Genomic DNA, 27,672 nt, shown 5'->3' with positions numbered 1-27,672 from the left:
CTTCGTTTTACCAAAAAAAAAAGGAAGGAACTCACTTCATTTTAAGCCTAAACTTGATCAAACTTGGATACACGTGGGTCAATACAGGGCTTAGATTACATGGAAATTAATTGGTTAATGTATAAACCTAAGCATCCACAATTATGCTCTCTATTTTTTAGTTAAATTTTAGCTAAAAACATATAAAAGTTATTTTAGGAGCTCTCTATAAAATTTAAACTTCAATCATGCTCTTGAGTTGAGGGAGTCATAAATGCTATAACTCTTTTTTGATTGGTCCATCTTTATTAAAAAATAAAATAAAAAATAGTTAGCATTAAATAAAGGTTTGAAATACTCATTAAATAGAGCAGCATTAAATTATAGGGAGCCACTAGGAGTCCTTTTTCTCTCCTCAGATTAAGGAGCTCCTAGATGACTCCCTATTTTAGGAGGTGGATAGGGAGCATGGTTGGAGTTGAATTTTTATGATTCCTTCCTAAAATTTGTCTAAAGAGGTGGTTTAGGGAGCTCATTGTGGATGCTCTAAACACACAATATTTTAGTGCTTTTGGGATTCTGGTGCATAAAGTGTAAAATAATGTGCAAGTTATGTCGACCGACAAGGTGGCAAGTTGCCATTTTCGAATATGATTAATATTTCATACAAAAACAAAAACATTCAAATTTTGAATCCCAAGTCATATGAAACAGTGTTCCACTTGTTTATAGCTTGCCTTCTCTTCCCCTCTCCCAAAAAAATATACAAGTTTGGATCGCCCTTGAATATTTTTATTTTATTTTTCTATTCATGTATAAGCTGGAGAGAAAAAGAGATTCAAATTCAGGAACTCTTTCAACGATTGAGAACACAAACAACACTAAATCAATAGCATGTTGGTGAACTTTTGTAGTTCAGACGTATGTTACTTGCATTACAACTGAAAACTACGATGCAATTTTTTTTTTGGCTAGAAAAAAGGAAACTACAAGGATTTGCCACAACAACTTGGGTTCCAAGATTTTTCGCTAGCTATATTAGTAAACACATCAGCTACAAAATTAGCTTCCCCAACCATTCGCAAAACTGAATTCATTGAAAGAAAGAAGCCAAATGCATGATTCCCCTTAAGATATATAGTCAATGAGGATTCTGGAGTCCATGATTTTGAGTAGCCCGCAAGAACAGCGTTACTTTCTGCAATAACTACAATGCAAATGACCAAAATCACACAAGTCAATCTGAAGCTTATCAATAACTCCTGAAGGTCAGTAATGAGTCTAATAAACAATAATTCATGGAAAAAAAAAAATCTTTGACTTCTTGATTGTCCTAGAATGCCAAATAATTGGTTTCGATACGAAAATGTCAAATTCTATGCTTCGGTTTCTTCAAATAATTGGTCAAAATTAAATTTTTTAAAAAATTGGTTGCCCTAGAAAGCTTTGGTTGATCTCTTCACATAATGTGGCTCATCACAATCTTTATCCTCTAGATTAGTTATATGTGTAGAAAATCTTGATTGACCAATCAAGTGAAAGATACTTGATTTATACATATTCAGAGGGTGGAACAGATATACCAATCAACAAACGATCACCCCTTGCATCAAGCTGTAAATAATGTAAACTTGCCTTCCCTTGATTTTGTTCACACACATGCACACGCATACATGTCGGTCTAATAAACCCACTCTTCATTCACGCTATCTCCCCACCATCAGCCATAATTTTATTTTTTTATTTTTACATGACACTTATTTAAACCAAGCTTTCTCCTCTTCTCTGGCCACCTCCCAAAGCTCTAGCTACCCAATTCCTTCACACTCTAAAAATGAACTCAATTCCGACCCCAATCGACCCAATAAGCTGGTGGATGTTTTCAATTGAAGCCATTGCACATTTGGGAACAGAAAACTTGCTCAATGGTTTCTTTTTCCTGGCCATACTTGTATCATTTGTATCTCTAATCCTCTTAACCTGGGCTTTTTCTAGAGGAGGCATAGCCTGGAAAAATGGCAGGAACCAAATGGGTCGGGTCTCGATACCTGGACCACGAGGCCTCCCGCTCTTTGGTAGCTTATTCAGCTTGAGCCATGGCCTGCCTCATCGTACCTTGGCTTGTATGGCTTCTAGCCATGCAGCCACTAAACTCATGGCCTTCAGTTTGGGCTCAACCCCTGCTGCAATCACTTCTGACCCTAATATTGCTAAAGAAATCTTAACCTCTTCCCACTTCGCCGACCGCCCTATTAAGCAATCTGCTAAGTGCCTCATGTTCAGCCGCGCTATTGGTTTTGCACCAAATGGATCATACTGGAGACTTCTGAGAAAAATTGCGTCCGTTCACCTCTTCACTCCTAAACGCATTGCCGCACACGAAGATGGACGACAGTTTGATTGTGCCACTATGTTGAAGTCTATTCATAATGAACAGACTCTTTGTGGAGTTGTTGGTCTAAGAAAACATCTACAAGCTGCTGCTCTAAACAATATCATGGGCACGGTGTTTGGTAAGAGGTATGATGTTGCATGCAATAATGCGGAAGCCAGAGAGTTGCATGAGATTGTTAGAGAAGGGTTCGAGCTTTTGGGAGCTTTCAATTGGTCTGATTATCTCCCATGGCTGAGCAGCTTTTATGATCCTTTTCGTATTAAAAATCGATGTGCATCACTTGTTCCTCGAGTTAGAAAAGTGGTTGTGGAAATTATTGAGGAGCACAGACTTGATAAATTTGAAAGGGTTTGTGATAACTCCGATTTTGTTGATGTCTTGCTTTCTTTGGATGGAGAGGAGAAGCTTGAGCTGGATGACATGGTGGCCGTCTTATGGGTTTGTATTCATTTTCTAATTCAATGCTCTTTAGTTTTGTTAATTTTTTTATTTATAATTATATTAGATGACTATATATATATATATGATGCGACACTGGAAGAAATGTTATAACCTGGCACATTTACTAACCATGACCTACGTACTTATATAAATCGATAAACCTATAATTGTACGACACTTTAATTAGTACCACATTACTGTCTTTCTAACTCATAGAGGTGAGAGCAACTTATGTAAATACATCTCACCTATATTAGAGAGCTACCCAGTAAAGTAGTAAATAAATGTACATAGCAAAAAAAACACTCTACAGAAATGGCCAAACCTCTAGAGAATTGCAATATCATGTGATTTAGTATGTGTTTGTAACATTACTCTTTAACTATTCCTATTTATATACTGATTTTATTCATCAAACTGTGCTTTTTTCCTGTGCAGGAAATGATATTCCGTGGAACTGATACGACCGCCCTTTTGACTGAGTGGGTCATGGCTGAGTTGGTTTTGAACTCGGATGTGCAAGCCAAACTTCGGCATGAACTTGACCTAGTTGTGGGAAAGAAAGTTCTCACAGAAGCAGACGTGGCCAACTTACCGTATCTCCGAGCTGTGGTTAACGAGACTCTACGCGTACACCCACCCGGGCCCCTCCTATCGTGGGCCCGGCTGTCAACCTCGGATGTTCAACTCAGCAACGACATGGTGGTCCCTGCAAACACCACCGTCATGGTGAACATGTGGGCCATCACCCATGATCCAAACATATGGGAAGAGCCCTTGATGTTCAAGCCAGAAAGGTTCTTGAAGAGTGAGGGTGGTGCTGACATGGACGTGAGGGGAGGGGACCTTAGGCTTGCACCATTTGGGGCAGGTCGTAGGGTTTGTCCTGGTAAAACCCTAGGGCTCGTGACAGTGAGCCTTTGGGTGGCTAAGTTGGTGCACCATTTCAATTGGGTTGAAGATGTGGCTAGTAACCCGGTTGATCTAAGTGAGGTGTTGAAGCTTTCATGTGAGATGAAGAACCCTCTCACTGCTGTGGCTGTTCGAAATGGAGGAGTCACTTTCAAGTGATTTGAGTAAGGGTTTAATAAGGAGCCAAATGTGGTATAAGATGTTATGGCTTTTCATAGGTTTGCCAATGTGGCAAATGTTGAGAGAGTGAGTTTTAGTGAAGAATAAAGCAGCTAAGGTCGCATTAAAAAAAATAAAGCAGCTAAGGTTTGTCTACTCATAATTATGTAGAAAAAATTGGTGTTTAAGCTGCTAGCTAGACTCGTTGGTGTCCCTTTTGCTGAAATTTGTGTTTGTCGAACAAAAAATAAAAAAATAATTGTGTTTGTCAAGTTTGAGACAAAGGGGAGTTCTAGCTACATATACTATTGGGTTTTTAACTTCAACGGTCCATGAATTTATACATGATTTCATTTGGTCTTCAAACATTTTGAAGGCAATTAGGCCTTTTAACTCGACCATTCATTGCAATTAGGTCTTTCAACTTGGTCGTCAATTTGAGGGTTAAAACAGTCAATTTAGACTAAAATAATTAAAAATTAAAGTAAAATATTATAAATATTAGAAAATGAAAAATAATACAATATATTGAATCAGGACAAAAACCTCAACTATACAGACTAGGAAACTAAAATCAATTACAGAGGATATTATTTGCATAATTGAGATGAGAGGAGATCACGACTTGTTTCAGCTTTCCTCATACACCCCCGCCTAATGGAGTTGTCGTCGGGACTCCAATCTTAGAACGGAGAAGGCGGAACCACTGGCGAGAAAGCGGCTTCGTCAAGGCATCAACTAACTGATCAAGAGTGGAAACATGACCAACCTTGAGATGGCCTTGAGCGACAAGATCAAGTAAACATTGAGGATCAATGGCGATGTTGTTAGTACGAAATTCGTATTGACATTTCCTAGACTTTAGTATAGGGTGAAAATTAGTTTGTGAGGAATTGTTATTGAACGCTTTGTCACTACTCTTTCAACCCCACACTTCCGAGGCATGCCCTGACCATATGAGAATCTTGACCTCAGGTAAATCATGACATAATCACGCATTCATTATAGGATTCCTAGTTGGAGTTATTTTCACTCAAGTATTTTTATGTTAATCTTATTTTTAATAAGATTAGATTTTATATCTTGAGATTACTTTCCTAGTTCAAATCTATTTTAATTGAAGTTAAAATATTATCTTTTCCTATTGTGACTTTGCTTGTTGCTTACCTCTTAGTTAATTTGGTTTAAAGAGAGGCGTCATTACTTTGAGTCCAAGGTGAATCAAATCTCCTATTGATGATAGGTTGTGGTGCAATAGGAAGTTAATGATTCGTGGCCTATTGGGTTTCTCTCCCATGAGAGAGAACAAGTCTTGTATAAAAGATTATGTGCCATTCTTTTATTTTTTAAGCTTTTGAGATATTTGTTTTGAGCATATAGAATTCTAAGAAAAGCTGTTGTGCGTATATTTGAGATAAACCATCAAGTGTTCAATGTTTACTTGGTGATTTATCAAACACTTTAATCATTCATATTGCATTCATATGCATGTCGGTGACTCATACGGTTGAGGGCACCAAGACCGTGGTGGCGGTTTTCCTCCGGTGAGCTTGAAGCAATCGTGGCCAGTATTGCGTTCAACATAAGGAGTGTCGAAGATCATCCCGTGACAGAAGTTAAGTTACGAAGAAGTCGGTAAACATTATCTAGAATGTGTCTAGGATAAGTGTGTGAGTACTTCTTGTAATCATCGTTCTATAGTGGATTTGTGTTGGGTGAGGAGTCCGTGGATTTTCCCGAGGTGGGGTTTTACCACGTAAAATAATTCTCTGCGTATTCTTTTATTTTATGCCCGACGTTACAGGATTGATAAGCCATATCAATCCTGCTACAAGTTTATTTTTATTTATTTGATTAGAATCTTAAATTGGCCTATTCACCCTCCTCTAGGCATATTGAGTCATCCTGCAGGTATTTTCGATTGGCATCGAGCAGGTTGCTGGACATACTCAAGAAGATCTAACATACCTTAGGATGGACCGTGCCTCGGGCTCAATTGCACATCCACCATATTTCGATGGCAACAACTATGGCGCTTGGAAGGCCAAAATGAAGTCGTTTCTTTGGTCCTTAGATGAACGTGTATGGAGCACAGTGGTTCATGGATTTCCTAAACCCACAAGGACAATCGGAAAAGGAGATGAAGAAACCACAGTTCTCAAAACTAGAGAGGAGTGGACCACTACGAAGTCACACACAGCACTAATAATCAAAAGGGGTTAAATGCTTTATTTACTGTCTCTTCCGATCAATTTGAATATATATACTGCTTGTGATACTTCTAAGGAAGCTTGGGATATTTTGCAGGTTACTCATGAAGGAATAGATACTGTTAAAGGAGCCAAGCTTCAAATGCACACTTTACATTTGAGACACTTATAATGGATGAGAATGAAACTTTTCTGAATTTTATGCTAAACTTTGTATAATTGTGAATGCTTGTTGAGTTTAGGTGAAAAATTCCAGAAGATAGAGTTGTGAAAAGATTTTGAGATCCTTGCCTCAACGGTTTCAACCAAAGATCACGGCTATTGAAGAGATCCGTGACTTGAACACCTTGAAAGTTCAAGAACTCATAGGGTCCATACAAACCTATGAGATGAAACATCTACCTCTTAAAAAAGCAAAAATGTTGCGTTCAAGGTTGTGAATGAAGAAGATGATGGGCATTCAAATGAAGATTGCAGGTGATGAGGAATTAACGATTCTCACAAGACGATTCATGAACTTTCTCAAGAATCGGGATCCAAGGAGTCAAGATTCAAAAGGTATAAATTCTAAAAATAGGTTTGTTAACTATACTGATGGTGGATCTAAATTTCGCATGAGTTAAATGAGCGAAAGAATCCAAGAGAAAAGGTCAAATGTTTGAATGTGAAGGCTATGGACACATATCTTCGAATGTGCCAACACCTTAAAGAAACAAAAGGATGGCAAGAATAAGGCAATGCATACTACTTGGAGTGATAGTGAATCGAAATGCGAGAATGATGAAAAGACGGTTGCACTTATAACCACAGTTAGCTTGGATGAATCACGTGAGGATGATGATTGTAAAGGTATAAATATTGAGTTTATCATGAACAAATATGATGATCTGTTGGCTGCATCTCGAAGCTCGATAAACAAAATAGTGAGCTCGTCAAAGAAGTTCTTGTCTTTGAAGCTGGAAAATTGCGGATTGCAAACGAGTTTCAATCCTGATTGATTCCAAAAGGTAAGTGCGGTATGAACGAAAAATTGATGTTTTTGCAGAAAAAATTGACCGTGATCAGAATAAATTAATTGCTTCTCTAACTTCCGACAACAAAGCCCTTGAACTTGAACTTAAAAATTCAAAAGAAAGGATTATTTATTTAACCATTGGTGCAGAAAAAATTGACAAGATGATTAGCATGGGACGAAGAGATAGTGACAAACGAGGCTTGGGATTTGAACCAAGTAATAAGTCTTCCTTGTGTCTAAAACAAAGTTTGTCAAATCCACTTCACCTATTGAACCTTCGCCTCTCATGAAGTCAAGAAATTTATTCCAATTTGTCACTTTTGTGAAACTCAGGCACATAAGACCGAGATGCAATAAGCTTCGAAACGAATTTGTTCGTTCAAATTCTCATGGCATGGGTGGAAAAGTAAGTATCCAACATAAGATTTCAAATCTTATGAAAGAGGTAAACCGCTTATCCAAACTATCTTCTTTTCATTGTTTGCCGTCAACTAAGACAAAGTTAGTTTGGAGGAAAAGGAAAATCATAATTGTATGTCTTCCTCCACTAATGTTGTGCATGAACCCGTTGCTTTAGAAAGTTTGGATCTTAAATGTATTGCTGCAAAACCCTTGGATAATCTTCGATTTGACACTCTTAGAAAGTCTTTAGGTATATGTGCTCTAGATTAATTTGGAGTCTATTGCATGCCAAAGCCTCTTTCATGTTTTATGATATTTCAATTAATTTCTGTTTATAAATCTGTCCAGCTTGCAAGGATTGTTAAGGTGTATCAATCTCAGAATCGTCAACGTATTTGTTGATCTTAGATTGGGCTCTAACATTGCACTATATTAAGAACTTACACTCTCAGCTTCACACAAAGGTTTCCATTGTCTTGGTGCATTATAAACTTCATTAAATGATCTATCCATCTATTTATTTTTATTTTGCACACCACACTCTTTTCCTTGAAGTCCTTTGAATATCTCTTATCATGCACTTGTCTCTCTTTGGATTGCCATAACACTACTGTGCATAAGTTCTTGATCTGTTTATAAAAATAAATTTAAAAATTAAAAAAAAGAAAAAGAAAAAAAAAAGGGTGTCAACCACTCATTGCTCAGTAACCGGGCCTCTTGTCTAACCAACGTCGAGGTTCGAGTCAACCGGTTGTGATGGTTCGCTATCCTTGCTTATCTTTGGAGCCTTCATGATTCGGATAAGTATTTCCCCAGGGGTGCTTCATCACCCAGATTGCCTCGTCATCAGACGTAAGCACACCGATTGATCATCCGTTACGTGGATCATGTCGAAAGCTAGATAAAGTGAGCCACAAAATTCGTATTAATATATATATATATATATATATAAATTGATCTTCTTATACTTACTATGCACTTAGTGTTTGTGCAATCTTCGGTGGGATTCGTTTTGTGTGGACATATTTTTTGTGCTTAATTGAAAAAGAGTTCATTTAACACATTTGCTCCTTGATGGTAGACTCATTTGATGCCTTTTTATCTTTCACCATGACGTGTGGTATGCCTCTACTGTTCTCTGTGAGTTTGTGAGTCTTGTGTGTTGTCGTGTGTTTGTCCCTGACATGCTTTGCTTCACATGCGTTCAAGACAGCAAAGGGTTTGTTGCTTCTTTCATTCTTTACCCACAAACTTGGCATATTTATGAATGGAAAACAATTATATCTTCAAGAGAACTTTGGGTCTACATCTACAGTATGTTTTATGTCTTGATTGTTTTGAGCTTTCTGTCTTGAGTGTATTGCTTTTGTTTTTGTATGTTTTGTTTCTTAACAACTTCTCATTATTCTTTTTAGTTCTCTATTTTCCTGTCGCTTATCCCAAAAAAAAAAAAAAAAAAAAAAAGAATTTTCTGTTTGTTTTCAAGATAAAGCCTCTTACATGCTTTATTGGTTATTCTCTATATCTTTATATGTTAGGAATGCAATCTGATTTTTTTTTTTTTATTTTTCTTTCCCTCTTATATATGCTCCCTTATGTTCATTCTTTGCCATTTGGATTTCCTGACAAAAAGGGGGAGAGATTGTGTTGTGAAATTAAGGGGGAGAGATTGTGTTATGGAATTAAGGGGGAGTTGTGTTGTAATTCTGCTTTGAATTACATTTCTTCTCCCACATGCTTCACTAGTTTTGTTGTTTCATAATGTGCAGGGATTCAGGGCTTCAAGCTTAGAATAAGAATTCATTTGTTAAATCCCATGTAATTTCTTTTGAGTTGTAATAGGTGTTTTGTCTAGGAAATGCCAAAGGGGGAGATTGTTAGTACGAAATTCGTATTGACATTTCCTAGACTTTAGTATAGGGTGAAAATTAGTTTGTGAGGAATTGTTATTGAACGCTTTGTCACTACTCTTTCAACCCCACACTTCCGAGGCATGCCCTGACCATATGAGAATCTTGACCTCAGGTAAATCATGACATAATCACGCATTCATTATAGGATTCCTAGTTGGAGTTATTTTCACTCAAGTATTTTTATGTTAATCTTATTTTTAATAAGATTAGATTTTATATCTTGAGATTACTTTCCTAGTTCAACTCTATTTCAATTGAAGTTAAAATATTATCTTTTCCTATTGTGACTTTGCTTGTTACTTACCTCTTAGTTAATTTGGTTTAAAGAGAGGCGTCATTACTTTGAGTCCAAGGTGAATCAAATCTCCTATTGATGATAGGTTGTGGTGCAATAGGAAGTTAATGATTCGTGGCCTATTGGGTTTCTCTCCCATGAGAGAGAACAAGTCTTGTATAAAAGATTATGTGCCATTCTTTTATTTTTTAAGCTTTTGAGATATTTGTTTTGAGCATATAGAATTCTAAGAAAAGCTGTTGTGCGTATATTTGAGATAAATCATCAAGTGTTCAATGTTTACTTGGTGATTTATCAAACACTTTAATCATTCATATTGCATTCATATGCATGTCGGTGACTCATACGGTTGAGGGCACCAAGACCGTGGTGGCGGTTTTCCTCCGGTGAGCTTGAAGCAATCGTGGCGTGATTGCGTTCAACATAAGGAGTGTCGAAGATCATCCGTGACGAAGTTGAGTTACGAAGAAGTCGGTAAACATTATCTAGAATGTGTCTAGGATAAGTGTGTGAGTACTTCTTGTAATCATCGTTCTATAGTGGATTTGTGTTGGGTGAGGAGTCCCGTGGATTTTCCCCAGAGGTGGGGTTTTACCACGTAAAATAATTCTCTGCGTATTCTTTTATTTTATGCCCAAGACGTTCAGGATTGATAAGTCATATCAAGCACCGAAGTTTATTTTTATTTATTTGATTAGAATCTTAAATTGGCCTATTCACCCTCCTCTAGGCATATTGAGTCATCCTGCAGGTATTTTTCACATAGGAATGCAGAACAAGGTTCGCACAGAAGAAAGTAGCACCAATATTGTCACATCCAATCATAAGAGGGTAAGGGAGAGACTCCCAATTCACGAAGTTGTGCAACCAAGAGAGCTCCGCAGCGGTGCAAGCAGCGACGCGATCACTCGCCTCAATGGAGGAACGTGCAACAGATCGTTGTTTGCAGGAACTCCAAGATATCAAATTGCCCCCAAGAAAAATTGGGTAAGTAGTGGTGGAGGTGTCATCATCATAATTTCCCCCAATCCGCATCAGAGAAAGCATGTAATGATGGAAGGCCATGATAAACAAATACCCTTGAGATAGCGGACCAGGCGTTTGAGAGTAGTCTAATAAAGCCCAGATGACAGGTGCATAAATTGAGACAATTTGTTGACGGCAAAGATGATATCAGTTAAGACTCAGATATTGAAGACCACCAATAAGGCTGTGAAGTTAAGTGGCATTAACGGTGGTTGCAGCATCATGTAACACAATAGTAGTGGTGGTGGAAAGAGAAGTTGACACGTATGTCCTTGGCCCCGTCCATTTGAGCTCAAATATATGTCGGTCAAAACGCACTCTCCACGCGACTCCCCATCAGCCATAGTTTTTATTTTATTTTTATTTTTACACGACATTTTTATTTATTTTCTATTTCGTCATACTAAACCTAGGCACGCCTATTTAAAACAAGCTTTCTCCTCCTCTCTGACCACTAGTTACCCAATTCCTTCAATTGAAGCCGTTGTACATTTGGGAACAGAAAACTTGCTGAATGGTTTCTTTTTCCTTGTCATACTTGCATCATTTCTATCTCTAACCCTCTTAACCTGGGCTTTTTCTAGAGGAGGCATAGCATGGAAAAATGGCAGGAACCAAATGGGTCGGGTCTCGATACCCGGACCACGAGGCCTCCCTCCCTGTGGTAGTTTATTCAGCTTGAGCCATGGTATGCGTCATCTTACCTTGGCTTTCATGGCTTCAAGCCATGCAGCCACTAAACTCATGGCCTTCATTTGGGCTCAACCCTGCTGTAATCACTTCTGACCTTAATATTGCTAAAGAAATCTTAACCTCTTCCCACTTTGCCAACCGCCCTATTAAGAAATCCGCTAAGTGCCTCATATTCAGCCGTGCCATTGGTTTTGCACCAAATGGATCATCTGGAGACTTCGAGAAAAATTGCGTCTGTAATCTCTTCACTCCTAAACGCATTTCCGCACAAGAAGATGGACGACAGTTTGATTGTGCCATGATGTTGAGGTCCATTCATAATGAACAAACTCTTTGTGGAGTTGTTGGTCTAAGAAAACATCTTCAAGCTTGCTGCTCTTAACAATATCATGAGCAAGGAGTTTGGTAAGAGGTATGATGTTGCATGCAATAATGCTGAAGCAGAGAGTTGCATGAGATTGTTAGAGAAGGGTTCGAGCTTTTGGGAGCTTTCAATTGGTCGATTATCTCCCATGGTGAGCAGCTTTTATGATCCTTTTCGTATTAAGAATCGATGTGCATCGCTCTTGTTCCTTGAGTTAGAAAAGTGGTTGTGGAAATTATTGAGGAGCACAGACTTGATAAATTTGAAAGGGTTTGTGATAACTCCGATTTTGTATACATGGTGGCCGTCTTATGGGTTTGTATACATTTTCCAATCCATGTCAGCGCTTTTTAGCTTAGGATCTGTTACGATCGCCCATTCGATCTTATTTGTATTACTGAGGTTTCATCTCTAGGAAAATTCCTCGCACATAATTAAAGGAGCCATTGAAAGGTTTCGATCCGAAGCTCTTTCTATTGACTCCTCCTTCCGGGCATAAAAGATCGATCAACGAGTTACGTGTAAGCCCTTTTTGCTTCCCTACCCTACCGTGGAAAAAGCGTAACATATCAAGGTTGTGCGCTGGAGCAAAAGGTTTGTCACACAGGTGGTGTATTTCTACATGCCATAGATAGCATGGATTGGGAAAGAGTACAGCTGATTTATCACCCTTGAGTTGAAGTAGGTTTTATTTGTGACAACTTTCGTCATCATCTTTCTTATACTAGTCATCGTCTTTCTTATACTAGTGGATTGAAGGTAGTTTACTTGCTTCCTTGTTAATGTACTTAACCGGTATCAATTTAAATAGGTTTACCAAGAGTTTTACCTATTTGGAGAAGAACTTCGCTTAGCCTTTCTCTAGTCGTTCTTCCCCTCACTATGCTGTGCTTGACTTGAGTTGAGAAGAGTCATATTCATATTCTTTTTTTAAACTCCCCGTAATGCGACAGATGCAAGCTAGACTTTGAAGTAAAAAATCCAAGATTTCATAGAAGAAGGAAAAATTGACGTGGTACAGGAAGCTCCTAAGAACTCCAACGATAAAATGAGAGTTTTTAAGAACTCGCTCCTAGTCACGCTCTGGTCTTAACATCTTTGGGCCGAGAAATGTCCGATTTCCAACAGCCCCCTACCATCACTACAATTAAAGCTATTAATACTCTCGGGCTTTGTGAAGAAGATCCCTCCCACTTTGGATCATCATGACCGTTTTGCAGTATCATCCGAAGGCTAAGCGGCGATTTCTCTGTTAGCAACCGTGATACAAATAAAAGAGCACTTGGTGTTACACGGGCTAGATCGAGTGATTGATCGCCCAGATCCCTTTCTCGAGGAGGAAGCTAAGAAAAAGTGTAGCACCTTAGTTTGTTGTATATTAATTTACCTACCTAGAGGCATAGGTTGCTAAAAGAAAATGTAGGTAAATTGTAACAACCTGGTCCTTAATTAATATTTAATTATTAATTTATTTCAGTAAAAGACCATTATACCCTTAGAATATTTTATTGATTTAAAAGTTGACTTTTTGACTGGGAATAAATTTGGGGATTTGATTATCTTATGCGTAGAGCGCGACAAGCGAGTTAAATGAACACGTAGTGGACTCGAATCGGAGTTATAACGAAGGAGTTACAATCAAAAGAAGTTCATGGCATAATCGTAAATATTCGAAGTTGAGTTCTTAAAACCAGATTCCTCCTATGTCGGCGGCTCGACTAGGCGACTTCCAAAGGATATCTCTCAACCCCAACCACCAAATCGATCAAGACCGATTGCCAAACGAACTACCTCACTCCCTCTTTCGGTCTCACCATCCCACCTCGATCCGCCATCATGGTCGCGCGCCGCGAAGCAGGCGGTTTGGACAATTTTGATGGAATTTCACGGGCTCGTTCGGACACCTCCGGACACCAAATCGAACGAGTGAGGTATGGTTTTCTAGCTATTTTCCATGCTTTAGTCTTTGGTTGGGTAGGATTTGAAATTCCAAGCGTAAATACTTGATTGTCAAGTTAGGTTTTAGCTTGATTTTGAGGTGCGATTCCGCCAAGGCGATTTTGGGTAGGTCCGGAACAAAAGTGGCTCCAAATAGGATGTTATACCTAGGATAGGAGTCTTGGCCGTGGTTTAGAGTTTTTCGGTAGTGTTATCGCTTTAGGCACCACGCCGCGGCGCTTGGCGGCAGCAGGCGGCGAGGTGGGGACCACGATCAATCATAGAATAATCTCCGAGTCCCCACGAGCGCGTAGGATTTCACGGATCTTAATTCGGATAATGTTTGAACTCCCAGCGGATCTCGCCTAGTGTATGATTTCCGAGTTGTGAGTTTGAGCAGATTGGATCGTAGTCATGTTGGTATGTTGATCTCGGTAATTCCAAGATCGTATAGTATTTGATGGATCGTAAAGCGAGTCCGGTTACTCCGGGAATGTCGACCCTAGAGCGAGTTTCTGATTAAACAAACCGATTCTGAGATAAACAAACGATTGCGGATCGGAGCAGGAGGAAAGAACTACGTGTGGCTTGATCCTTAGTAAGGATCGTGAGCGACCTCTGATTGCTCAGTGCACCACGAGTTAGGGCCTCAAGGTTTGTGTTATTATTTTCAGGGCATTTTGGTCATTCGACCCACACCACAGTGTCGATTTTAAGGGTTCGACCGGATTCCAAAATGGAATTTGGGTCAGTCGTTTCATAAATTCATGCACCTAAACACATAGGGGTCATTTGACTGTCATGGACTAGACTAAATTTTGGGACTGTATCGAATTAGCTCGGATTGGACTAAGCTGGATTAAGTACTGACCTATGTTTGATGTTGTGTCGGACTAAGAAGCTGGATTGGAGCTTAATCGCATGCTTTCCATATTTCAACTCAAAAATATTTGATTGGGAACCATGAAGAACTGGGATTCTTCCATCTTGTAGTATCGCAAAAAAACATTTTCATCTTCATGGTTCAACATTAGCAATTTCTTACTGCCTAAACCGCATTTAGAACAGTGGAAGCATTCACAATACATACCACTGCATTAACACAAGAATACAGAGCAAAACGGACAACTTATCAAGAATTCAAGATCAGTAATTTTCAAGATAGAGGACAAATTGGTTGGGCTAAGTAGATTGAATTTCTTATTCATCTCATTCTCTACTTGCACAAATAATTGCAGCATCAATGTAGTATTTCATAGTCGATGTTAATACTATCCAGGGAATGAGGAACAATCCTTCAATTATTCTTTTGTGGTGTCTTTCCAAACAAAATGAGCTAATCGAAAAACAAAGACAATCTAAAAAATTATAGCTTTCAGCTAAAACTAGTTCCTTGAATTAATTTATTCATTCACTTCTATTATTGCCCAAGATACGCACCTGCGTATGTTCGAACCGACTCAACCCTCGCCATATGCCCAATAATAATTAAAGAAAATGAAAAAAGAAAATTGAATCACCAAATCACCAACCAAGAAAAAAGAAAATTGGCAAACTCCAAAACTACAAATCTTCCTCTGTGTAATCTTTTAGCACTAAACCACAAGAATGCATCATCCCACATGAACCAGTAAGTAATGAAATCCATAAAAACTGAAACAGTAAGTTCAATAAACTCAAGATTCATGCCAAAAGTCTACTCTACTTCTGAATTTCTAGGTTTTCTGAAATACCCAATTGCAAATTAATTGCCAATTAACAGCATGTATATATATGTCACTACAGATTCTACGAAAATTAGAGAAGAGAAGAAGAAAAGAACAGAGAAAAGGAAGGAGAGATTCTCAGAGCACAGCCAAAATTGTTGAAGAGATTTGCAAAAATCAAAGAGATGGAAGAAGGAATAAGAGAGGTATCCAAAGGGAAAGACCAGAAAAACTTGCCTGCTTCAAGATTCGAAGAAGATGAGTCGATGTTGAACGAAGGAGAGGTGGAGTCGCAGAGAAGGAGTCGCGAACTGGAGAGAGGCGTGTTCAATATAGCGAAGGCCTTATTTTGAGAACCAATTTTGAGCTTCTCTGTAGAAGGAGAACGAGTGAGGCGTTTTTTTTACTGTTGGTCTATACCATCCCATTTAAGTTAGTACCTTTGCTGACCAAACATGGACTTCAGGTCCAATATAGCACAGTCCCATTTAGTGAGCAATACCAAACATGCCCATAGGGGGTTAAACAGAAAGCAACATGTTATTTCCCTTTGAACAAATTAATTTCAAACAATAACAATTATTAAATTTGAAACTTGGTATAAATAAAAGGAAATAAATAAGCCATCAATTTGAAAATTAAAATACGAAATGATCAAGTACTCAAATTTGAAAAAAAAAAAAAAGGAATAAAAAAGAGAGTACATTCTTGTTTTTTTTTTAATTTTTATAGGAACAACGAGTATATTCAAACCACATGATAGTAATTACACAAAGCTTTAATTAATTATTTTTAAATAAGGAAAAAAAAAAAGACCCATTAAATCCTTGGAAATCTATACAAAATTGAAACACAATTAATCAGCATTGAATTGCAGCTAATATCTAAAAAAAATCACGTTAAAAATATAAGCAAGGGTATTACAGGAATTTAAAAATAAATATAACAATTAATACATTAAGGGCTTGTTTTGTACACCATATTAGACTCTAGATAGGAGTAAATAGTTCATGCCATGTGTTTGGTGTCAACTTGTATTATTTAATTACCTGACTATTTTATACGGGTTGGGCTTTTAATACTCTCCTTACCTGACTAACTAATACAACCCACACATTCTGGTTTAGATAATACACGCTTAATTATAAGACTAGGGATAAAAAACACGCGTTCTACCGTGAAAAATCAAACGCTCTTTTCATTCTTCTCCCTAGGGTTCTTCTCTGCAATCTTCTACACATGTTATTCTCATCACTCTTCTCTAGGTATTCATCTCTCACTCTCTATTTTTCATACTCTCTCAAATATGCTTCTTCTTACTTCTTCTCTCTTCTCTGTATATTTCTTCTTTTTTTAATATTTTGTGAAAAATTAGGTTATGAGTTTTTCCTTCTTGACATTTTTTTAGTCAAATGTTTTGTTCGTATGTGATATACTTTGACGTTGTGGGAATCTTTAGCAAATAAAATGAGTTGTGGAATTGTTTCTTTGTTCATGTTTTGCTTTTTGATGGGTGTTTTTCAATTTTTCACTGTGTTGAGAACTAGAAACAAATAGAACAATGGTTGGGGTATGATTGTGAGGGATGCCAATGGTTGCTTTGTGGCAGCAAAGGCAATTTGCTTTTGAAATCTTGAGGCTGATAAAAAAAGGAAAGGACCATGACTGTAGTATGTGAAACACGACAAGCCTACTGGTGTGGATTGCATGCAGAGCACAACAAACATACCATAAAATACTAATCACAATTCAAAATCTCTTTTGCTAAGCACAATTATGCATTATACACTCCATTATCGACCATGGTCTTTTGGCTATATCAATTTTTAAAGTGAATCTTCCTTTTATTCTTTTTTTTTTTTTTTGTGTATTGATATTACTTTTACTAATTTTTTTCCCTTTATATTATGCCTAGAGATGAATGAAAGAAAAATTGTGGCATACTTTATTATTAGATTGTGGTTCTTGCATATTATGGCTTGGTGCATGATGTGGTTCATGACAAATTACAATTTGGAACAATGACGCCAAGAAAGGAATGCCATTAGGAGTCAAAAGTTTTTAAGGATTGCAACTCGGTCCAATTATTTAGATACCATTATAGGAATCGATGACATACAATGTGTGAACCAAATTAGGATGGATAGAAGAACTTTCCATTATTTATGCCAATTGGTCCGTGATGATGGGAGAGTGAGAACAAATGGTTCCGTAACCATAGAAGAGCAAGTGTGTATGTTTGGGAATACAAATGGTTCGTGTCCCTGAACAAGATAAACCAAGATATCAAACATGAAAGGGGGAGGTTGCAACCAATGTATTGGGAGTTTTTACTCCTGAAAAAATTTTGTGTAATTTCAATTTCAATTTCCACTTAAATTTTCAAAGAATTTTTTTTTAAAAATAGTATGATCCGATGTTATTCGGAACAACACCAAACACAGTATAATGCAGTCAGACTATTTATCTGGAACAACACCAAACCCCTTATAATATTATGGATAAACAGTCAGTACTCTCCGGAATAGATTAATACTATCCGACAGAAATTAGTCAATACAGTCCAACGTACCAAACAAGTCCTAAGCTTGATTAGGAAACTTGATGAGTTGGATCCTAGTCATCGAGTTTTTCTTATAAAAATCGGGTTTTATTTTTAGAAAAATAAAACGATGGGATGTAGCTTGTAGGTAAGAAAATATTTTTTTATATATTAAAAGCAATAGTAATTTTATTGATGACACAGAAAAAAAGTACAGAGTAATCGCAATGCCAAATATGAGTACATAATCTCCAGTGACCAAATACAAATATAAATTGGTTTGATCTAGAGAATTACACATGCCAAAAAAACCTAAAACCTCCAATTTCGTTAGACATAAGCACCTATATTCAGACCTACAATACAGATCCATCGCGCAACGGCAGTAACGGCAAATCCACATCAAAAAGTCGAACACTAAATACAAACATCAACAAACTCCTATTGAGTTTCTAAGAATTATTAGACTAAAATCAACACAGAAACAAGGACATCGCACCACATCCTCTCCAGCAAACCAAAGAGACTCGCAGCACCAACATGACTAACCTCTTATTTTGCATAGGCAAAACCCGATCTCACACAAGCCGGCAACAATCACTTTTCCAACTCCAAACACTGAACTAGAGCAAAATCCATATGAGTGGACCAAAAATTGAAACAAAATCATGGCGCCTATGTGGATTGTAGTACTTGCTTCAAAAACACAACGAAAACCAAAGAAAAAGGCTAGGTCGACAACATCATGCTGCAACCATCCCAGCAACAACAAGACACATCCAAGAACAATAAAAGTCACCAAGGACCTACAGCAGAAAACACACAAACAAACAAACAAAAGACAAGATCTAGATAGATTTGAGCAAGAGGACCCAAAATCCCAAAGAATCTAGGGAGAGAAGATGAGAGGGGAAGAAAACTAGGAAAGGAGAAAGGGAGATGAGGAGAGAGATGGAAGATGGGGAAGCCGCGGCGGTTGTAGTTCTAGCTCACAGTTTCACCTTCAAAAAGAGTTTAGGGTTTTTGTTTTTTTTTTTTTGGGTATGTAAGAAAATATTAATTTGAAGGAGAAGAGTCAAATTTACTATTTTTTTTTAAAAAAATAATAACAAATCGATGTGAGGCTACAGACACTAGGGTTTTTTTAATTTCTATTTTATTGAGAAAACTTCAAATCTCAGCAACAATGGAGGATGGGGATGGGTAGATTTGATAGAGGAAGAAGGGAGCAACAATGGAGGATGGGGATAGGTAGATTAGATAGAGGAGGAAGGGAGCGTTGGAGACGAAGAGTCCAGGGACGCTAGGGCTTTCTTTCTTCTTCTTTTTGGGTGTAGTTTTTAATAATTATTAAAAAGAGAAATATATAAAAACAAAATCCACATGGTAATATTTATTAATTGACATGACATGACCAAAATCCAAGTGCAGCTGAATATTATTGAGGACAATCATGTTGAACACAGTTGATTGAGTATTAATCTTGAGCATTTGAATATTTCATGTTTTATTCGGATTTGAATTTTTTATTTGTAAAATAATGGATAAATCTTTTTTATTTTTAGTACAAGCGATTAGAGGAAGGGTATTTACAAAAATATTCATTGGTTGCATGTGGGTTTCAAACCTTTGCCCACATGAGTGGAGAGGTGAAAGAACTCAACCAACCAAGCTATACTCCACTTAATGAATAATCTTCAAAGAAAAGAAACATAAAATTTTAGCATAAACAATTGTGAAACACATCTCTCTAGACTTTTTCACTGACCTGGAAGACTCTAGACTTTTACAATCTTTAAGATTCAAGGAATAAACCTTTTGAGAACAGGAGAATTCAGTCTCATGCAATTTCTCATATCTAAAAAATAAAGTCTTGTCAGGTGTTCGACTGACAAAGGTAGAATATTTTCACAAGTAAACAAAAAGACACCAGACGCAAAAGAAAAGGGGCATAAAATGTTTAGCATAAACAATTATGAAACACATCTACTGGCTCACAGAAATTGAGATTGTGACTGAGAGACTATCTTGAGAGAAGTATCATACCATATTAGCCTCTAAGACTATTTAGGGGCATCCAGTGATCAAAACTTTCATATTCTTTGAAATCTTTTGAATTCTGATTCCTCATGAAAACTACTACTTCCATATAGTCCTTCCCACTCACTGTGATTGTAACTTGGCCGGACAATGGCACCTAGCACAAATGTAGAGTTTTCATCATGATGGACATTCGTAGCCTCATAAGGTGAAATTGTGCGGCTGGAATGGGTCAACATGCTGTTGAACTCTTCAACGTCTTGTTCATACACCAAACGGGCACCACACTTCTTTACCAAGCTGGGGCCTGAGCTCGAGTGAAAATATTAACTGATTGCAGCTGTGTTGCCACTCATTCCCAAATGTTAAATCACGAGAGATGTACAATAGCCAAAGATGATCTGACAAAGGCTGGACATTAGTTACTAATAGAGGCGCAGGATACTGTTCTTTCCCATTGACTTTTAAAAAACAATTGAGCTCCCATCCACTGCCAAATACTTGAAAAACTGTGCACAGAGCATATGCCTTCCACTTATTATCATGCCAACGTGGAGTTAGCTGTACACTTACTGAAGACCCCACTCTTTGATGGCTGAACCATGAAGGAATTTCAGTTCCAGGAATTACAATTTCATATCTATCACCAGGATATGGAACTCTCTGCACAATATACACTACGGTGTTAAACAGTGAGATAGAGAGAGAGAGAGAGAGACACACACACACACAGAGAAAAACAGAGAGAGAGAGAACCTTAAGGTATCTTTTGAGCATACTACATGCTATTTTCTTGCAGCCTTCTTTGTCAACCAACCCAATGCAATTGATGAAATTGAAACATGAGGACTTCAATCTGTCCAAATTTGACAGATATTGCAACGTTTCGAGTGAAGTACAACCATCGGCTGTTACTTCTAAAGTTATATATGATGAAAGGACAGGAAGCTGTTGAAGACTTTTGCAATCACTCAAGTATAAGTTCTCAAGCTTAGAAAGTAGGCTAATGGTTCTAGGAAGGCTATGAAAATTGTTTCCGCTTAAATTCAAAGATACTAAAGAGGATAAGCAGCTTATATCAGCAGGGATTGCTCCTTCAACAAGATTTGAATCACTTAGATCTAATTCAGTTAAAGAACGAAGCCCGGATAGAGAAGGCTAGAGGGAATTCATATGCTGACGGCTCTTCATTGGCCTTAATCGAAAAGGGAGAGCCATATGCCATGGTTGTCATTTTGGTCCACAAAAAAAATAATGATTCAAGCTTCGAAAGGACAATGGAAACGGCAGAAAGAATTAGACTTTCAAGGTATTCCATTTCAATCTGATCTGGGAGACTCGCTAATCTTTAGGATTGAAGGAAATAAGCCTTTCGAGAACAGAAGAGAAGTCAGAGTTATGCAATTTCTCATATCCAATGAAGTCAGTTTAGTCAGACGTTCGACTGACAAAGGTATATTTTCAGTTGCAGTCCCATCTAAGGAAATATCAACAAATGCTTCCTATATCACCCAAATTCAGGAAGCTTTCTAAAACTTGAGCAACCAGAAAGAATAAGACTTTGAAGGTATTCAATTTCAATCTGACCTGGAATCTCAACTAACTTTTACATCACGCAAATCTCTCAAGATTTTGGACGTCACCCAAATCTCTCAAGATTTTGGACGTCTGTGCAATCTGGGGTTTCTCAATATTAGTAGTATCAATCGTCTCTTTTGCGTTGTCTGTAACAAGAATAAGAAAAATAATGTCATGACACCACCTCATTCTGCAGCACTCCACTTGAGAATTAGTTAAAAAGTAGTGTTTAATTTGTGCCAATAAAAAAAAAACTAGAAACTACACTGCCCAGTCATGCAATGCCCATTGTTTAATATACAGTTTTCACTATTGACACCAACTACCATTTCAATTCAGGTACAGGAAAGGAACCTATAATTGTCCCAATGCATATTAAATACCCAAACATTGTTACTTACAAAAAGGCAGAGCCAATAGATGCGTCTAGAATTAAAGTACACGGTGAGAGAGAGAGAGAGAGAGAGAGAGAGAGAGAGAGAGAGAGAGAGAGAGAGAGAGAGAGAACCTACTCCAAAAGTTAACAGAGACTAGATTTTGTTTATCTTCCCAAATGACGCACGTCATACTCCTAAGTTTTCTATTCGGGTTATGACTATTTACGGAGCAAAGTAGCAACCCTAAAAATAACACCAAAGGCAAAAGAAAAGAAATGTAAAATGTTGTATAAACAATTGTGAAACATATCAACTGGCTCTCTAGACTTTTTCACTGACCTGGAAGACACTCTAGACTTTCACAATCTTTAAGATTCAAGGAATAAACCTTTTGAGAAAGGGAGACAATTCAGACTCATGCAAGTTCTCATATATAATAAAATAAAGTCTTGTCAGGTGTTTGACTGACAAAGGCAGTATATTTTCAGCTCCGTCTGAGTAAATATCCAACAAATACTTCTTACGTCCCCCAAATTCAGGAAGCCTTTTAACACTTTCAACCAATTTGGAGCAATTGTGCCTCTTTAGATTCACAAAAGTCCAGGACGCCTTCACTACTCTAATTAGAGGGAGAACATTAGAACAAATTAAGAATCAAACAGTAGTTGTGTAATGACAGGCTGATTATCATGCCTATTGGTTAACCTGACACGAATGATTGTTAAATTAATTCACAAGTAAACAAAAAAACACTAAACACAAAAGAAAAGGAACATAAAATGTTAGGATAAACAATTATGAAACGCATCTACTGGCTCACAGAAATTGAGATTATGACTGACAGTCTATCTTGAGAGAAGTGTTATACCATATTAGCCTCTAAGACTATTTAAGGGTATCCAGTGATCAAACCTGTTCATATTCTTCGATATCTTTTGAATTCTGATTCCTCATGAAAACTACTACTTCCATATAGTCCTTCCCACTCACTGTGATTGTAACTTGGCTGGACAATGGCACCTTGCACAGATTTAGAGTTTTCATCATGATGGACATTTGTAGCCTCATAAGGTGAAATTGTGCAGCTGGAATGGGTCAACATTCTGTTGAACTCTTCGACGTCTTGTTCATACACCAAACGGGCACCACACTTCTTTACCAAGCTGGGGCCTGAGCTCTTGAATGAAAATATTAACTGATTGCAGCTGTGTTGCCACTCATTCCCAAATGTTAAATCACGAGAGATGTACAATAGCCAAATATGATCTGACAAAGGCTGGACATCAGTTACTAATAGAGGTGCAGGATACCGTTCTTTCCCATTGACTTTCAAAAAACAATTGAGCTCCCATCCACTGCCAAATACTTGAAAAACAGTGCACAGAGCATATCCCTTCCATCTATTATCATGCCAACGCGGAGTTAGCTGTACACTTACAGAAGACCCCACTCTTTGATGGCTGAACCATGAAGGAATTTCAGTTCCAGGAATTACAATTTCATATCTATCACCAGGATATGGAACTCTCTGCACAATATACACTACGGTGTTAAACAGTGAGAAAGAGAGAGAGAGAGACACACACACACACACAGAGAAAAACAGAGAGAGACAGAGAACCTTAAGGTATCTTTTGAGCATACTAAATGCTATTTTCTTGCAGCCTCCTATGTCAACCAACCCAATGCAATTGATGAAATTGAAACATGAGGACTTCAGTCTGTCCAAATTTGACGGATATTGCAACGTTTCGAGTGAAGTACAACCATCGGCCATTACTTCTAAAGTTATATATGATGAAAGGACTGGAAGCTGTTGAAGACTCTTGCAATCACTCAAGTATAAGTTCTCAAGCTTAGAAAGTAGGCTAATGGATCTAGGAAGGCTATGAAAATTGTTTCCGCTTAAATTCAAAGATACTAAAGAGGATAAGCAGCTTATATCAGCAGGGACTGCTCCTTCAACAAGATTTGAATCACTTAGATCTAATTCAGTTAAAGAACGAAGCCCAGATAGAGAAGGCAAGAAGGAATTCATATGCTGACGGCTCTTCATTGGCCTTAATCGAAAAGGGAGAGCCATATGCCATGGTTGTCGTGACGGCCCTTTTGGTCCACGAAATAATAATGATTTAAGGTTCAAAAGGACAATGGAAGACGGCCATTCTTTAATAGCAGTTCCAGTTAAATCAATCTTCTTCAAACACTCTAGTGCCCCAAAGCTTTCAGGCAGTGCGTCAAGATTTGAGCATCCAGAAAGATGAAGCCTTTGAAGAGATGTCAATTTGCCAATGTTACTTGGAAGACAACGAAGATTTATGCAATTTCTCAAATCCAAAGAAGAAAGTTTAGTCAGGCGTTCGACTGACAAAGGTATATTTTCAGTTGCAGTCCCATCTAAGGAAATATCCAACAAATGCTTCATATGTCCCCCAAACTCGGGAATCTTTTTAACATTTGAGCAACCAGAAAGAATAAGACTTTCAAGGTTTTCCATTTCAATCTGATTTGGAAGACTCTTTATACTTCTGCAATTCTCAAGATTTAAGGAAATCAGCCTTTTGAGAACTCCTGTGGATGGGTGAATCTCAACTAGACGTTCACATCCCTTCAAACATAATCTCTCAAGATTTGGGACGCTTGTAAAATCTGGGATTTTTGTCAAATTTTGAGAGTGACGAAGATCGATGACTTTCAAGCCGAAAAAATTCTGCACGAGTTATAATAAATGAAGAATAATTAGATTTTTTTAGAAAACATAAAAGAAAAAAAATTATGCTTTAGTTGTAAACACCTGTTTTGCATAATATAATAAAGGATAACTAGTCCGAAGATCGCAAGGAGAAAAAGATTAGTAATATCAATCGTCTGTTTTGTATTCTGTTGATTGCTAGATTTATTTATACTTTGTATATCCCCATAAGTTCTTACCGAATCATTCGTCAATACATGAAACATGTCCCTTAAATGCCACAACTTGCTACATTTACCAGGTTCTGTAGCTTGTTGACGACCAATTTCCCTTCCCATATATTGTATCAAATCATGCATGCAAACTTTGTTATCTGAGATTGTCAACAGAGACTTCTCAATTAGAACATCTATAACACTACGCGAACAAAAGCCCATATTGTCTAGCATTTCAACTACTTGATCTTTGCACTTTCCTTTAAAGAAGCATGCGATATGAACGAAAACATTTTTCTCCTGCTCGTCTAATCCATCATAACTTATTTTAAGGGTATCCATAACATCTCCCTTGTAAACCTCCTTCAGTTTATACAATGCGCTGCTCCATTCATCTTGACCTCTTTTATACAGAAATGATCCCAGCACTTTAAGAGCTAATGGGAGTCCCTTGGCATAATTCAAGAAACTTATTGACAGATCTGTAAAAATTTTATCCGGATAATCTCTTTTAAAGGCTCTCCAGCTAAAAAGTTGAAGAGCATCATCTTCATTTAACTCCTGCACTTTAAATCTTCTTTCCACACCATGTGCAATTAGCAGTTGTTCATTTACAGTTGTAATAATGATTCTGCTCCCCGGACCAAACCAATCGTTATCTAACTGACTTATATGGTCCACATCATCGAGAATGAGAAGAACCTTCTTTTGGCTTAACTTATTCATTAGGGCTTCTTCATGAATGCCCCCATCTTCTGTATCTCTATTCATAAGGCTCTTGGAAAGGCTTTTTTGTAGACTGACTAGACCATTTGTCTCAGAATCCTCTCTAACACCGCCAAGAAAGCTTGCGACTTCATATTTATGAAGAATTCTCTCGTAAAGCATCTGCGCAATGGTTGTCTTACCTACTCCATTCATCCCCCATATCCCTATATAGAGAACATCTTCTGACCTTGCATCTAGAAGCAAATCCAGTTGCTCCAATCTTGAATCAATTCCAACCAGCTTTTCTTGAGAGTCAGGATGTAATCTAGATAGTATGCATGCAACAATTTCTTTGATGAGCTGTGGTTCATCGCTACAAGGAAGAATTTTTGGTAAAATCAAGAATCCAAGATGTGAACGGGCAGAACAGGAAATAATTAAAGCGATGGGAAAGGTGAAAAAAAGAAAAAAAAAGAAAAAGGAAGAGCAAAATACAATTCAAGAATATATCAAGCAAATTGCACAATCTAACGAAAGAAAGAATTAATATTACCAACTATCCTCTGAAATCCACCCAGAAATACTAGCAACTTCTTTTAACGCAGCTCTCCATCGCACCACCTTCTCAGTGTCATGCTTAAACCTTTTTTCAAGGCCAACGAAGGCTGCCGCTAAAGTACCACTTTGCTTTCGTACATCAGAAGGATCCACATTATAGAATATTGGAAGAACTGAATCTCTCGCTTGAGAGCATTCAAGAATTTTTGAAAGTTCATCCAGACACCATGTTGAACAAGCGTAATTCTCAGAGATCACAACGATGGAATTTCTTGATTCTTTAATTGCTGATAAGGGTTGTGCAGAAATCTCTTCTCCTCTTCGAAGTTCTGAGTCACAAGTGAAAGTCTTAATTCCTTGACGTAGCAGTGATTCATATAAATGGGCTGTAAAACCCTTGCGGGTGTCTACACCCCTAAAACTCAAAAAGACATCATATTTCCATGGACGAGCTGAAGGAAGAGGTGATGAACAGGCTCTCTTTGTTGTCAATTCCATTTGGGACTAGTTTCTCGTTTCTGCCAACGAACCGGAGATGGTGTCAACGCAATCTGCTGGAGAAAGTGCAATTATAAGAAGCAATTTTGCTGATTCCCTTCAATCATTTTTGTTAGTAAAATCAAATTACTTATTTGCTACTGCTGACCTACACTTAATTGATCTAGTCTGCAAAATTATATAAAGTAGCAAAAGTTGACCTAGTCTTCAATTTTATAATTTTGCTCATACATGAGACCTGGTGCTCCCAATATACTACGTCTTCAAATTACAACCTCTCCGACTGTTCAAATTCCCCAAATGTTCAAAACCTAAAATTACATTAGCCAAATTTAGACTTCAGCCAACCACTAGACTCAGAAAGGGCAGATTAAATACAAATGGGATAAATAGCTGTGAGCAAAATTAGAGAATAGAGAACTCACAACTTAAGCGACCAGAGAAACACAACCGCCTTGCTGGGATTCTGGTATGCAGATGCTCTAGTCAATGGGTGAGAAAGAGGGGCGAGGCGGGGTCATATAAAAAAGAGAAAAGGCGAACATACTCGGGGCGCCTGTCTCACTCGGATCTAGAAACTTCCTTCGATCTAACGGACAAAACAAAACCAGGGTTGACAGGACAACACCTGTCTTTTCTTTTTTTTTTCCAAAGACTTTTTATTGCAAATGATCTTTAAAGTTCGTGAAATTATCACATTTCGTCATCATCCTTAATCTTCTTTGTGACATTAATGGTCCTTAAAGCACTTCCACCTATTCATGAAAGGCGAGGAGGCAAGAGTTCATTATTCTCGTGAATAGTGGCGTTGCAAAAGATTGTTGTGTTACTCGTTGCCATGACAACCCAAGCAAGAACTACTACTCACATGAAATATGAGGAGATGAATTTGTATAGGGTTTTGGTGTGAGAAGTAAAGAATATTGCTAGGTATTTATAAATAATAAAAAAAATTCTGATTTTTTTGGTTTTTATTTTATTTTTTCGTTATTTAAATTGGTGATGATGTCATTATG

The 27,672-nt window shown here is 37.6% G+C and overlaps 2 protein-coding genes, 1 long non-coding RNA gene and 1 pseudogene across 7 annotated transcripts; 2 read left to right on the top strand and 2 right to left on the bottom strand.

Moving 5' to 3' along the window:
* The first annotated feature begins 1,813 nt into the window (after positions 1–1,813).
* LOC103336161 (cytochrome P450 78A7) lies at positions 1,814–4,004 on the top strand. The gene is made up of 2 exons (XM_008239189.2): positions 1,814–2,812; positions 3,254–4,004. Exons 1-2 carry the CDS (start codon positions 1,814–1,816, stop codon positions 3,884–3,886), a joined length of 1,632 nt encoding a protein of 543 aa, XP_008237411.2. The 3' UTR covers positions 3,887–4,004.
* Positions 4,005–7,997: 3,993 nt separating this feature from the next.
* Positions 7,998–15,836, bottom strand: LOC148915728 (uncharacterized). The gene is made up of 2 exons (XR_016128321.1): positions 15,686–15,836; positions 7,998–8,410 (listed from the first exon to the last, which is right to left on the bottom strand). It is a non-coding gene; the product is annotated as an uncharacterized LOC148915728 (long non-coding RNA).
* On the top strand, positions 10,638–12,158 carry LOC148915729 (cytochrome P450 78A7 pseudogene; annotated as a pseudogene).
* Positions 15,837–19,649: 3,813 nt separating the features above from the next.
* On the bottom strand, positions 19,650–27,193 carry LOC148915727 (TMV resistance protein N-like). Of its 5 annotated transcripts, none has more exons than XR_016128140.1 (7): positions 27,082–27,193; positions 26,154–26,709; positions 24,917–25,973; positions 23,607–24,695; positions 22,898–23,513; positions 20,787–21,754; positions 19,650–20,693 (listed from the first exon to the last, which is right to left on the bottom strand). XR_016128140.1 is itself a non-coding variant. In XM_089055168.1 (6 exons), the coding sequence occupies exons 2-5, from the start codon at positions 26,654–26,656 to the stop codon at positions 22,902–22,904; spliced, it is 3,261 nt and encodes a 1,086-aa protein (XP_088911294.1). In that variant the 5' UTR covers positions 26,657–26,709; positions 27,082–27,193; the 3' UTR covers positions 21,761–22,690; positions 22,898–22,901. The 5 variants fall into 5 exon arrangements, 2 of the variants coding, with proteins under 2 accessions (XP_088911294.1, XP_088911293.1); XR_016128141.1 differs by having other exon boundaries at positions 26,154–26,712; positions 27,082–27,154; XR_016128142.1 differs by having other exon boundaries at positions 20,555–20,693; positions 21,618–21,754.
* Positions 27,194–27,672: the final 479 nt, after the last annotated feature.

Source organism: Prunus mume, linkage group LG6 (assembly GCF_029339155.1).
Source record: "Prunus mume cultivar Tortuosa linkage group LG6, ASM2933915v1, whole genome shotgun sequence".
Classification (NCBI taxonomy): Eukaryota; Viridiplantae; Streptophyta; class Magnoliopsida; order Rosales; family Rosaceae; genus Prunus; species Prunus mume.
Note: the sequence above shows the minus strand (reverse complement) of the source record. Positions and strands in the feature narration are given on the sequence as shown.

Bases quoted from the DNA above. Each gene is read 5' to 3' on its own strand.
- LOC103336161 (XM_008239189.2), top strand. From the start codon at position 1,814: ATGAACTCAATTCCGACCCCAATCGACCCAATAAGCTGGTGGATGTTT. The intron at 2,813-3,253 runs GTTTGTATTCAT...TTTCCTGTGCAG, and splicing joins ACATGGTGGCCGTCTTATGG to GAAATGATATTCCGTGGAAC.
- LOC148915727 (XM_089055168.1), bottom strand. From the start codon at position 26,656: ATGGAATTGACAACAAAGAGAGCCTGTTCATCACCTCTTCCTTCAGCT. The intron at 24,696-24,916 runs GTAAGAACTTAT...TAACTCGTGCAG, and splicing joins ATGTATTGACGAATGATTCG to AATTTTTTCGGCTTGAAAGT. The intron at 23,514-23,606 runs GTTCTCTGTCTC...TATATTGTGCAG, and splicing joins TGCTCAAAAGATACCTTAAG to AGAGTTCCATATCCTGGTGA.